Source organism: Agelaius phoeniceus, chromosome 1 (assembly GCF_051311805.1).
Source record: "Agelaius phoeniceus isolate bAgePho1 chromosome 1, bAgePho1.hap1, whole genome shotgun sequence".
In the NCBI taxonomy this organism is placed as follows: Eukaryota; Metazoa; Chordata; class Aves; order Passeriformes; family Icteridae; genus Agelaius; species Agelaius phoeniceus.
The window spans coordinates 40,290,430-40,302,419 of record NC_135265.1 but is presented as its reverse complement, the minus strand read 5'-3'; the positions used below and the strand labels follow the sequence as shown (position 1 = coordinate 40,302,419).

General features: G+C 40.9%; 1 protein-coding gene across 10 annotated transcripts in view; it reads right to left on the bottom strand.

Moving 5' to 3' along the window:
- Nucleotides 1–975: 975 nt before the first annotated feature.
- Nucleotides 976–11,990, bottom strand: part of LRRC3B (leucine rich repeat containing 3B) — a 45,103-nt gene continuing 34,088 nt past the window's right edge. For all 10 annotated transcript variants that reach the window (XM_077176912.1, XM_054639594.2, XM_054639586.2 and 7 more), the window contains one exon: nucleotides 976–2,237. In XM_077176912.1, the coding sequence (XP_077033027.1) occupies nucleotides 1,295–2,074 (780 nt within the window). In that variant the 5' untranslated portion in view covers nucleotides 2,075–2,237 and the 3' untranslated portion in view covers nucleotides 976–1,294. The remainder of the gene's footprint in view (nucleotides 2,238–11,990) is intronic.

Sequence of the window (11,990 nt, the reverse complement as noted above, 5' to 3'; positions counted from 1 at the left end):
GCTGACCTTTAACACTTTCTCTTGCAAAGCAGTGTTTTATACATTTTTTACTCCACCCTTCTGTAATACATATTCCAATTGTCAGTTAGACTGGATCTATAGGGATGCAGAGACAAGCATCATTTTATTATAGTAATAAAGGACAGGAGGAATACGTTCTTGTGGATTTGTTCCCTTTGAAAATTTTATCTATGAAAAGAGAAAAACACTGTGTTTTTAAAGACAGCAGAGATATAAAATATCCATTTCATATGCAAGGCTGAGTTTAACTTCATGTGGACTTTCTATTTTCCCAAACGTTTAGCCACAAAATCATACAAAACCATACATATATCCTAACACACAACAGAATATGCCTAGCCTATATATTCATTTACTTCCTTCAATTTTTTCAAAGGCTACTCCTTAAAAATAAGAAGTCACATTTACTAATGAAGCAATATATAGCTTAAACCCACCAGATTTTTTTTTTTTAATTATCACTGGTGATACTCCAGTTTGAGCAGCATATTAAGCTTGCTGTTGCCTTATTGCTGTACTCCCCAGTGCCGAGGTCATGCCTGGAGATCATGCAAGGCAGTAAGTGGGTGTTAAGATAAAAACCACCACATGCCCCTGGCTTACCTCTCTTCGACGTCCTGAAGTGCAGCTCCTCCAGGTTGCCTCCTCCGCAGCACTGCCAAAATGCCCTCCGAGAGGTTAAGCAAGCATCAGTCCCTTACACTCAGAGTCAGGGCACTCTGCTCTGCCCACACTGTGCCCCTTGCCCACCATGGCAGGCAGCCCACAAAATGGGCCACCATTCACCGGCTACTCACCTTGCACCCATGGGTGAGATGTGCCCTTTGGGGACTCTCCAATCCTGTACCTCTCACAGCCCACTTCATCATCACTCCTCTCCTCTACCTCACGGGCACTGAACAAGCCAAAGGTGCTCTGGCACTGGACAGGTTTCTGATCAATAAATTACTCTGCTTTACATGGTTCAAATTTAAGCTTTTATTAGGTTTTTAAATTAAAAAAATAAATTTCGTTATTAAATAGTGGAATGGGTCTAAACTAATGTTTACATATTAATTCACTTGCTTTAGGATACCACCAGAGAAATAATTGAAGTTTACCACCTGGACAAAACTTTCTGTTAGAAAGCTCAACAGTGGCGTAATTCAGTTAAACAGGAAAAAGAAAGCCCCAAAAGTCTTAATGTTTACAATGAACGTTAGAAGTAAACCTCTGGTTTTAGTGTGATCCAACTCTAGTTTCCATCACAAAGGCAGTCATTGTATTCAGAATACTATACCACAGTGCTAATGTCATCGGCTTCATCTGGTTTCTTTTGCCTGCTTGGCAGGGATTTCAAGTACTCCAGGTGCCTCCTTGCATCCTCCTGGTTCTGTCGGACGTAATAAACCACGTAGGAGATCACCATGGTGAACCAGCCAAACATGGTGACCAGCATGGCGTAGTCAGTAGTCTTTTTAGGGAGGTTGCAGAGGTCGGCGTCGTTGGCAGCGTTGAGGAAGGGTCTCCCTGCGTGCTCGTCCAGCACAGAGGTCTTGCAGATGACGTTGTTGGCCGTCTCGTGGTTGGAGGCCATGCTCCGCAGCACCTGCTGCAGCGTGCAGTCACAGTGCCAGGGGTTGTTGGCAATTCTGGCCCTGGCCTTCAGGTTGTTGAAAGCGTTTTTGTGCACGCTTTTAATCCGGTTGTCGGACAAATCCAGAGTCTGCAAGGTTTCTGCCACCCCTTTAAAGGCATGTTCATCGATAAACTCAATCCCATTTTTTGATAAATTGAGGACTCTCAATTGGTGCAAGTCCTTAAAAATTTCGTTTGGGATAGATGTTATCTGATTGGAGTCCAAATAAAGTAAGACTGTTTCTGGAGGAAGATCTCTGGGTATCTCCTTGAGGTTTGCATTGCTACAGCTGACATTCAGACCTCCGGAGAGGGAACAGAGGCAGCCTTTTGGGCACATACTGGCAGAATGAAAACACAGTATCATGAGGACAAAACTTTGTAAGAGCAGACACATGGAGAGGGAACGAGTTAACCACAGGTCTACCAAATGCATGCTGGGCTGTCAGCATAATCACACGACCACTTCTCATTCAGCCGACGGTGGGAAAAGGATCGGCAAAGCTGAAACGCGGCTTCATTTTCTTCGGCGGGATTAGCAAAAACTGGTTACTTGCACACGGGCTTCCTCATGGTCAATATGCTTCTTAGAAGCATGCCTACAGAGAAGAAGGAAAAAAGGTTTTTTATACCACGAACTCAAATTCTAACTTTGTTTTCATTAAAAAAAAAAAAAAGAAATAAAAAGATGTTAAAGGGAAATACCACACTAAAGGAATGATTTATTATCTTAAATAACTCCTATTAGCATTAATCTGAGTTCAGTGCATAAATCCCCAGGACATTTTTAAGAGGATAGAGTACACTTACTACAAATTGCACAGGTTTGGTCTTTAATACTTATTAGAGAAGGCACTGGTTTGCTTTTATCACCGACTCTTCTAAAACAGCTATAAAACTAAATTGCATTTTCCCTTCTGAAATAGAAGATGCATCGATAGGAGCTAAGACTTGTATCTCCAGCAACAGTGACAGGTTAAGTGAGGAATCTGTGGTGGTTAATGTGAACTTGTCTCAAAATAATTTATGCTATTTTAAGTCCAAATCCAAGTACTTCAGCAAGGAAATATTTTTACTATATCAAGGAACAAAAATCAGGTAAAGCAAATGCTGCTACAAGATGCCACAATCACCCACCACCTCCTTGTTTGTCTCCCCCTCCTTCTCTTTTGCTTTAGAATGCTGGATTTCTTGTACGTCCCAGCATTTGGTAAGAGCCACAGACATAATTTCTACCTCCATTTGTTTTGAAAATTTTCTTTTCATGTAACAAAAAGAAATGGAACAATTGCAAAAAACTCACATATCCCATCCTCCAAAAAAAAACCCAAAAAACTCATATGAGCCAAACACTAAAATATCTTATTCATGGCATGTAATTTGCTAATAGGACATATGAAAAATACTGTTTCTGCTTCTCCCCCCTTAAGCTGGCTTTAAAATAGGAAACATCCAGAAGCTTTTCCATTTTCTCCTTTAACTGGAATACAAATAGAGAAGTCTGAAATGCTGACCTATATGGTTTCAAAGACAACCCTTCCTGCCCACCACCACCCCTATTATGGTAAACTATGAATTTAAAACAACAACAGGTCCATTTGTTTTCATGTACATGCTCTCTGTCTTTGTAGAAGCTCAGATATGTGTAGCTTTCAGGTTGTATTTACATATAAATGAATTATGTTTTTTTCTAAATCCACACTGTAGCCCACTGAACAAGAAAATCCCTGCATGGAGGATATGTGTGATTTTACATGGAAAGAGAGAAATTGCATTGCAATCACTTTTTTACTTGCAGAACTGACATACCAACTGCAGTTGCTGACACATTGCAGTAATATGGATCGGATGTGTCAAGCATAATTTGCAACTCATAGCTCAAGTTCTATTTAACCCTTTCTGCTGAGGCTCTGTATGTCAGTAACCCCCCAGGAAAAGAAAAAATAAAACATCCCAAACCAATCTTAACAGCATGTATATTACTTGTATGGCTCGGGAATGCTCACACAAGCTCAGCATACTCTCACTGCAACTACTGGAGAGAGTAATGTATCACCACTAATCTTCAACTTACCTATTGTTCAAATCAGTGATTGCCCAAGAACCTAAACAGAAAGCTTCCACTTGGATTCCATAAACTTCTATTCTCAAATTAAAAAGAAATGTGAGAAATTGTGAAGTTAACCCTGGAAATGTGAAACTGCTTAGAAGGGAAATAAGTAGAGCATGAAAAGCTCCCTTTGAGGAAAGAGAGGTGAGGTAGCACCTCCTGAGTCAAGGAAATCCTTCATAACCTCTTGTGGGAAAAACAGGGTTTACATGAAACAACCCTGTTGCAGTGGGTGCATCTTTCCCATTTCTCCCTTTGGCTCTTTGGTCACTGGAGTGCCTGCTCTTCAGACCAGACAGAAATATGCTACAGGAGGGGATAAGCTCCAGAAGTTGTTTTTTCCCAGCCTGCCCAAAAGCGCTAAGTACTTGCTAAAATGTGCAGCCCATTCGGAGGCCAAGCTGGAGCTGGCAGCTGCTCCCCCTGGCACTCGGAGCCGGCAATCTGCTGCTCCCTCCAGCAGCCCCGGGTGTTGTGGCAGGACAGCCTGTCCCCTGGAAAAACAGCCACCTATTTTCTTTTCCCTTCGTGTTCATGTGTCTCACTACTGTGCTGCTGCACCAGAAGAGTAGATGAGTGGTGCATCTCATCACCACAGAAGGAGCATCATCTCATCACTTCTTCTTGTACACAGTGGCTTCCCACCACCACCACTGGAGCTCTACTGCAGGAAGGGACTGGGGGGAAAGAGCAAAGACCTGAAGTAGTCTCGGGTGTTTCATTGCATTGAAGCACAAAAATGATACTGTTCTCATCAGAGTGTCACAAATGAATGTCAAATTTGCTTCATTACAGGCTAAAAAAACCCAGTCAACCTGGAAATACAGCGTAGACTCTGCTGAGTCCTCCACTAGTTACACCACCAAAGAGCATGTATCAGAGGCCCCAAGCCCCTTTGTAGAACATCCTGATCCCACAGAAGACAAATGAATCTATTTAATGCATTAATGTGTTTAGAGAAAGAAGTAGAGTCATTAGAGTCTCAGTGTTTAATGAAGCAGTGCCTCTTCTAAAGGCCTAACTAAGTAAATTAATATAGAGAGGAAAGAACTCTCAATGTTTTAAGTTGCTAGATAGAGCAAATACAAGTTTAAACCTGCAATTAACAACCCACTCAACAAAACTCGTCTGAATAAGAACAAAGCTCAGCAAATTCCCAGTAAATTAGCCAGAAGAAACACAATGGGACTGAGCATCAGTCAGGGTAAACAGAGCTTCGTTTGCTTCAGAATATGCGCTTGAAGGGATATCTGAGGTTTGTTTTCAACAATAAACTTAGAGCAAGAACTTTCTTTACTTCTAGTGACTGCAAGAAAAGAAAAGAAAACTAGGATTCACATATTTTTAATGCCAGTAGGAAGATCTGTGGCTTCTTGAGCTGTATCTAATTTCCTCTTGCTTGGAACACAATAAATAAAGAAGGTGTCAAAGTTGGAACAAACACAATAGAGATATACCAGAAGAAGCAGTAATGACTACAGACAAAAGGATGAAAGACACGGAATTAAAATAAATATGTGAATTAATTATAAATCTGCAAATAAAGCAAAAAGAAAAAAAGAAATTAAAAAGTGAATGAAGGCACAGGGAAATGACAGCAATACCAGGAGCACTTGCAGCACTGTGGTATAAAAAGGCTTTTTGTGCACATTTCTAAAATACAAGTACAAACACCAAGTCAAATGTTGCAGGGGAATAATACTACAGACAAAAGATTGCACAGAAGAGCTCTTTACAGTCTTACAATTTAAACAGGTTTCCAAGACTTCCTCTTCTCAAGTTCCCCCAAGACCATTCACTCAGTGCCTACATCCAACAATGTAGGAAAATGTACAAATCCTGAAATCCTTGGGGAAAACACACTGCTTTTAATACATAGTGAGATTTCTACTGAGCTTCAGGCGTCAGGTACTTGCAAGTGTTTGTCTTTACTACAAACAAGGTGCAGAGACTGTATCTTAGCTCCTGAATGCAACACTACTAAATTATCTAATTGAATAATAACTTCTCCCCACAAGAACCAGTGTTGTGAGGAAGCACTGGTGCCTCCAACTACTGACATGGGAAAAGGCTCCACAGACTCAAGAAAGTCTAACAGAAAGTCCAGGACAAGACAGCCTGCAATATTAATTTATCCTGTTTTGTGTTCAAAGAAAGGCATAGGAGGATAGGAAATCCTATAACCACCACACAGAACAGACAAAAAACGACACAGGCTGAGATGTTTCGATGTTTAGGGCAATACTAAGGCAACAAAAGGTGCAGAAAAAGACAATTCATCATATATGTTTAGTTAAATATGTCTGACTAAGAGAAGGGGTTTCTACTGCAGTGTTGAGACTTTCAGAGTCCACATGGCAGCTTTGGTCATCACCCAAGTACTCACACATCCCCTGCCTCATAAAAGAGAATGGAACAGATACCAAATCCTTACTTGAGAGCCAGCCACTGGTCTCAGAGGACTCAAAAGCAGAAACTACAACCGACGTTGAGAGGTATTCTGCCTACAGTATGTTGAACACAGCCACACACACAATCCCCCAAACCCTCAGGTGAAATCAGTGGTGCCATTTGTTGATGACACTCTTCCTGCAAATTTGTACCTTTCAGATGCAAGAGAGGGATTTACTTTCCATTTGTTCAGCAGATGGCTTCTCCAGGCATTGTGTATCTACATTTTAGTAGGTTTCTTCAAAGATTACTTTCTAGCACTACCAAAATAACCTGTGACAGTAAAATATCTTTGTTCAAGTTGTTCCAGTAGGACAACACTTGGAATTTCACCTGAATTCTCAGATGGTGTCAGGTAAATTCCCAAACATTTTTTTTGAGGAAAAATCAAGACCATTACCCTTCTCCTGACAGTTCTTTATCAAGCAAGATCTCATACATAAAGACAAAACCCTGACCTAATGTAATGTATTTAATATAAATGTTTTTATGGGAAGATTCCTGTTGTAAATCACAGAATGAGGGCCACAAATTAAGTCTGTAGAACAGGATCACACAGGTACATGCCAACACAAGAGCCCCCAGACTCACATACAACATCCTCACTTGTTTTGCCTGCTTGTCAAACACTCATGGGAAGAATAAGCAGCAGCTCTCTGCTGTCTCTTCAAAGCTGGACCCACTGATGAAAAAGATTTCATCTATAACTCCAGCAATGTCAAAGGGGTCACAGCTAACTACTAATGCTCAGCAACTGCACACACAATTTGTACTTAAGGTTACTGAAGGCTCCATGATTAGAAAGGAATTTCTTTTTACTGTAACCAGTGTGCTCAAACGAGCAGGCAGGACCAGAACAGGGAAAAGGAAGAAGCCAATGGATCAACCACAGGGGGTGAGCTGTTGGCTGCATCATGACTATACTCAATCTGTCTGGTCTGTCACTTTTCAACCACCAGAAAAACTGGAAAAAATTATGAACAATCCAGCTTCCTAAGAATGTGGATCATAGGGACTGATGCACAATTCACCTGCCTAGGCTTACCATGCTTCCAAGGATATACAGCTGTAAAGCTTAAGTGACTTTGCTACTAAATTTAGGCACGGTACCCAGAGAAGCCCTCATTTGAAAATGGATCCCAAATGGCACTGCAGAGCTCCACAATCCCTGGGATCACAGATTCCACAACAAACATCACTGTGTTTTCAGTTAATACTGAAGGTATCCCCACAAACAACTGCAGCCCCCCACATGAGAGATGCACTGCACCTATCAGGGTGCCTCCCATCCTCCTCTCGTACAGCCCGTACAACTCACATATGAACCTAGAGACAGCTCCAATTTCTATGGGCAGCTCTGCTGCCTTCAAAAGAAGCTCTCAACTCCCAGTAAGCCCTCAGGAGATCCCTGAAAAAGAGCTCAACTTTTCAAGCCTGGTCTAAGTAAAGTCCTACCCTTCAGAGTAACAACTTTCTTGCGTGCCAGCATTGGAATTTTGATACAGAATTAGAAAAGTCCAGGAAATGAGACTCCTACAGGGCTCTTTTTTTAGACATCTTTAAAGCAAACTTGCACTTTGAATAAATATTAAAATTTTATAACTAAAAATCCATTAAATGGAGCACTGAAAAATATCATTATTTTACCTTCCAGAAAATTACTGTAATGCTTTATAGTTTTGAAAGACCTGACATTATTATAACTTTTTTCCCTCCTTTAAGACATCGACTATGTTGGTTAATAGAAAAGATGCTCATTGATAAATCTAGTTTTCTATTTTCTATTAAAACAGGTCTTGACTTTGCCATATTGAGTATTTTTGGGTTACATTTGGTTTAGCAAATTAACCATTGAAATAGAAAATATGCCCCTTTCTAATACATTGTTTTCCATGAGTTCTGCTTCCTGTAATGCCAGTCTGCTTCTTATAAAACACACACTCCCCACCCTGCTATCCCCCATCCACAGAGCTGTGGTTGATGACTTTGTTTTTTTTTTCCCACTGTCATAAAAGCCATGTACCACTTTATCTCTAAAAATATTACCTTGCAATTAGTATTGACAAAACAGCCATAAGATGGAGATTATAGGCTAAAATTAACAGGTGATTTTCCAGCCTGAAAAGTCCAGTTAGCTAGAGGACTAAGGACAGGACAATTTTATCTGAACCCAAAGAAAGAGATTTGCCACCACTACTCCCAAACAATTGCTAATGGCATATTTAGGAAGAGTTAAAACAGAGAAGATATTTGGAGAAAGAACTGTTTACACATCCTACCCTTAATGAATCTTACACTCCTGGTAAATACAGACTTCCCAGTAAGCTGCACACTGGGCTGTCCTGTGCACCAGGTTGGAGAGATCTGAGCCTCTGGAGGCCAGCAGACTCTATGCACATTGGGGAAAAACCTCCATCAAATCCTGCCTGGCTCCACCAACACCTGCAGGCTGAATCAGCCCACAAATTTTAAAAACCCAAGATTGATGTAAAAATAAGAAGTTGAGGGGTTTTTTTTACACACCTATGGATATATGATAAAACTACACCATGGCAATGTGACTGACGAGTGGCCACTGAGCTGAAAAGTGATCACACTTGAGAGCTGGAGCTGGACAGGAGCAGTAGGACCCAAAGGGGAACGTAGCAGCCACTTCTGACCTCTGTGCTGTCTGTGCACTATCAAATATCAAATTGCATGGGTACCAAGTGAATTCCTCCAAACAAACAACACAATCCTTTAAAATAACGCCACCTATGTGCTGTTAGCCCACCAGGACCAAGGGCAATCTCACTAGCTGCACAGAGGGACTGAGAGTCAGGCAACTCAACCCTCTCCATGGCTCCAGGACTTCATGAAGAATTTCCATTCAGCAGATGAAACAAGAACCTGGTTTGGATTCCCAAGACAATCCGTGCCTTTCACACATCTCTCCCTGTCACTCCTCAGTTGTGGAGGCCTGGCTGCTCCACAGCTCAGCCACCTTGAAGGTAGGCAGTTAAGATGCTATGAAGCACCAAACCAGAGAGGTGCCATGACCTGCTTACAAGGTGCCAGGTCATTTCAATTCCCAGATGAAAGTCTCCAGCAGTGGAAGAGTTTCAGGATTTCAGAATATGGCAAGATGAAAAATCCTAAAGCAGTAAAAAGAGAAATTAATAGAAGCCAACGGCAAATGAGGTGGGAAAAAAGGGGTGCAAAAGATCACTGATTCTATGAATAATTGAAATGTCATGATTAATCAGTGTGAGCCTGAACTTAAACTACATAATGGATTCATTATCTAATGAAACACCAAATGTACTCAAACTGAAATATTCTCCCCTAGGACAGGACTCAGAATGCCAATCGACATTTTGTTCCCAAAAAACATCCAGTTATAGGCATCTATATATAACTGCAAACCTTTTCCAGTTGTAGAAGCAAAGCGTGTAGGTAAAGGTTTATAGATCCTAAGCTATGAATGCCCTCCCTTACCTGTCACAGAGTAATAAAATGGTTGAGGAGAGCCAAATGAACGTTTTAAGCTATAATTACTTTCTGATTGTGAGATCACTGAATGTATCACTCCTTATTACAGATTAACATCTTAATTATACTGTGTGGGCAAATGAATCAGCACTTTAAGACTGATGGGTTGGGTTCATGTTCAGAAATGTATTTGACTTTTTTTCCTTTTCACATCAAGTCAGGAATTATTTCGCAAGTCTCAGCTGATAAATAATTGTGTGAAACTTAGCAGATATAATAACAGATTGATGACATAAAAAATATTACCAATCATCTCCTATGATGCTTTGCTTTTGGAAGTCTTCTGTGGCAACACATTTCTTGGAATGAAATTTGGTAACTTGCTGGAAATTAAAGAAACAGCTGCTGGGGATGCTGTTAGACCTCGTTCTTTTGAGCCTTAACAAAGATTGAATCACGTGCTTTTTAGAAGGCATTCAGTGCTGCCTACTTCTCTTTGTTATCTCCTGCATCCTCTTCATCTGACATAGACAATAGATGGCTCCTGTCCCTTCCCTGAGCAATATACCCTGATGGGAAATATAAACAGCATTTTGTGTGCACACCTATGCCATTTGAAAAAAAAAAGTTACATAGACTTACACTGCATATGTAGTTGCAACATAAAGCAAGTTAAAAATGAAAGGCACAAGATGTAGGATACATTATAATCTTTAACATCATTTATCACTACATTCAGAAGAAATTGTCTTGACAACCTATAGAAGAAATGAACAAAGATCAAGATATGCCAGTTACTGCTCAGCAAACACATCTGCAAAAAGATTTTTTACTACCATATAAGAACATGAAAAACCACATTACAGATGCTAAAGGAAAATGCTCCAACACACATAAACAACTACTTGTGAAGAGCTCTCCAAAGCCTCATCACTTTTTTCTAGATTATTAGTGTGTATCAGAGTTTGGGATTATATTCTAGCAAGTCTCAGTCACATTTTCTGAGAAAACATCAACAACCATTCTATTTGGAAAGAAAATCCTTTCCAGTTGCAGCTGAGTCAATCCTCCACATGATCTATAGTAGGAAAAAAATATACTCTGAAAGCTTAAAATAACCTGAAGTGGAAATGCTTCATCTTTCTTGGGTAAAGAGATCCAGACTAAAGTCCTTTCTAAAGTCTGGTTATGAGGAGAATACCTAGGAGCCTTTCATGAATAAGGAATGCTGTAGGTTTTCAAGAAATCTGATACAACCCAATGGAAAATGCTTTCATCATGAGATGTCAATTTCACAATATTCGTCGATTGATTTTTCTCCCATATTATAAAATAACATGATCAAAGTGAAACAGACAAGTGCCCAGTTGGAGCCATACTCTTTCCAGTAGCTAATGATGGATGCTCCTTCAACTTAATTAGGCAGAATCTATCAGATCAGAGAAAATCTTGTCTTGATCTCAAGATAATTACACTGATTACCTCAATGATTACCAGCATAATCAGTGGCAAGTCTTGCAATTTAATCTTGATAACTGCATCTGGTGACTGCAGATGGTGTCCTTGCCCAGTTGAAGACCTCATTCTATTTTTGCAAAGTGCAAATCTAATCCCTGCTAACAAAACTGTGTTATCAGAAACCGACAGACCTTTAAGAAACTAAGGCTATTGCAAAGTCAAGCAAGATTCAGACCACCTAGAGACCCTTCTTCCTCTTTTAAGGGTGTTTATTTGGTTCTGTGTACTGTGATCTTTAGGATCATTTGAGGTTCACCCAAATGCTCCTGCAACTTAGTAGAGGACAGGGCTTGTGATTAGGCTGGGAGGCTGTGCTGATAATAAAGTCAGCAAGGCAGAAATGAGCGTGCTGACCTGAGGGCACTGTTCAGCAAGGGACACACTGGTGGCTCTGCAAAGCTGCCATCAATGCCCAAAGCAGCAGCAGGACAGCAGGACAGCTGCTGGCAGCAAAAACCTGGGCACCAGGGAATGCTGCAAGAGGGGGCTGTGGAGTCTGAAGCACGACAGGGAGAAGGAAAACAAAGCAGAGAATGGCTGAAAGCTGCTTTTCCCAGCTGACCCTCTGTCACAGAGCAGCTTCCCAGGACAATGGGTCACCACAGATGAAACCACTTCTTGGTTTAGACAGCTTAACAGGAAATACCGATGTGAGCAGAGGAAGTGCCACAGTGACAGTTCAGCACCCACTTTCACAAACTCTTGCTTTTACTGGGTCTAGATTACCCTGCTGCATTAAAACCCAGGAAGCCAAGGCTGCTTTTCTTCCTGCACTCTTCTCTTCCTGTCACTCTTCCCAGTG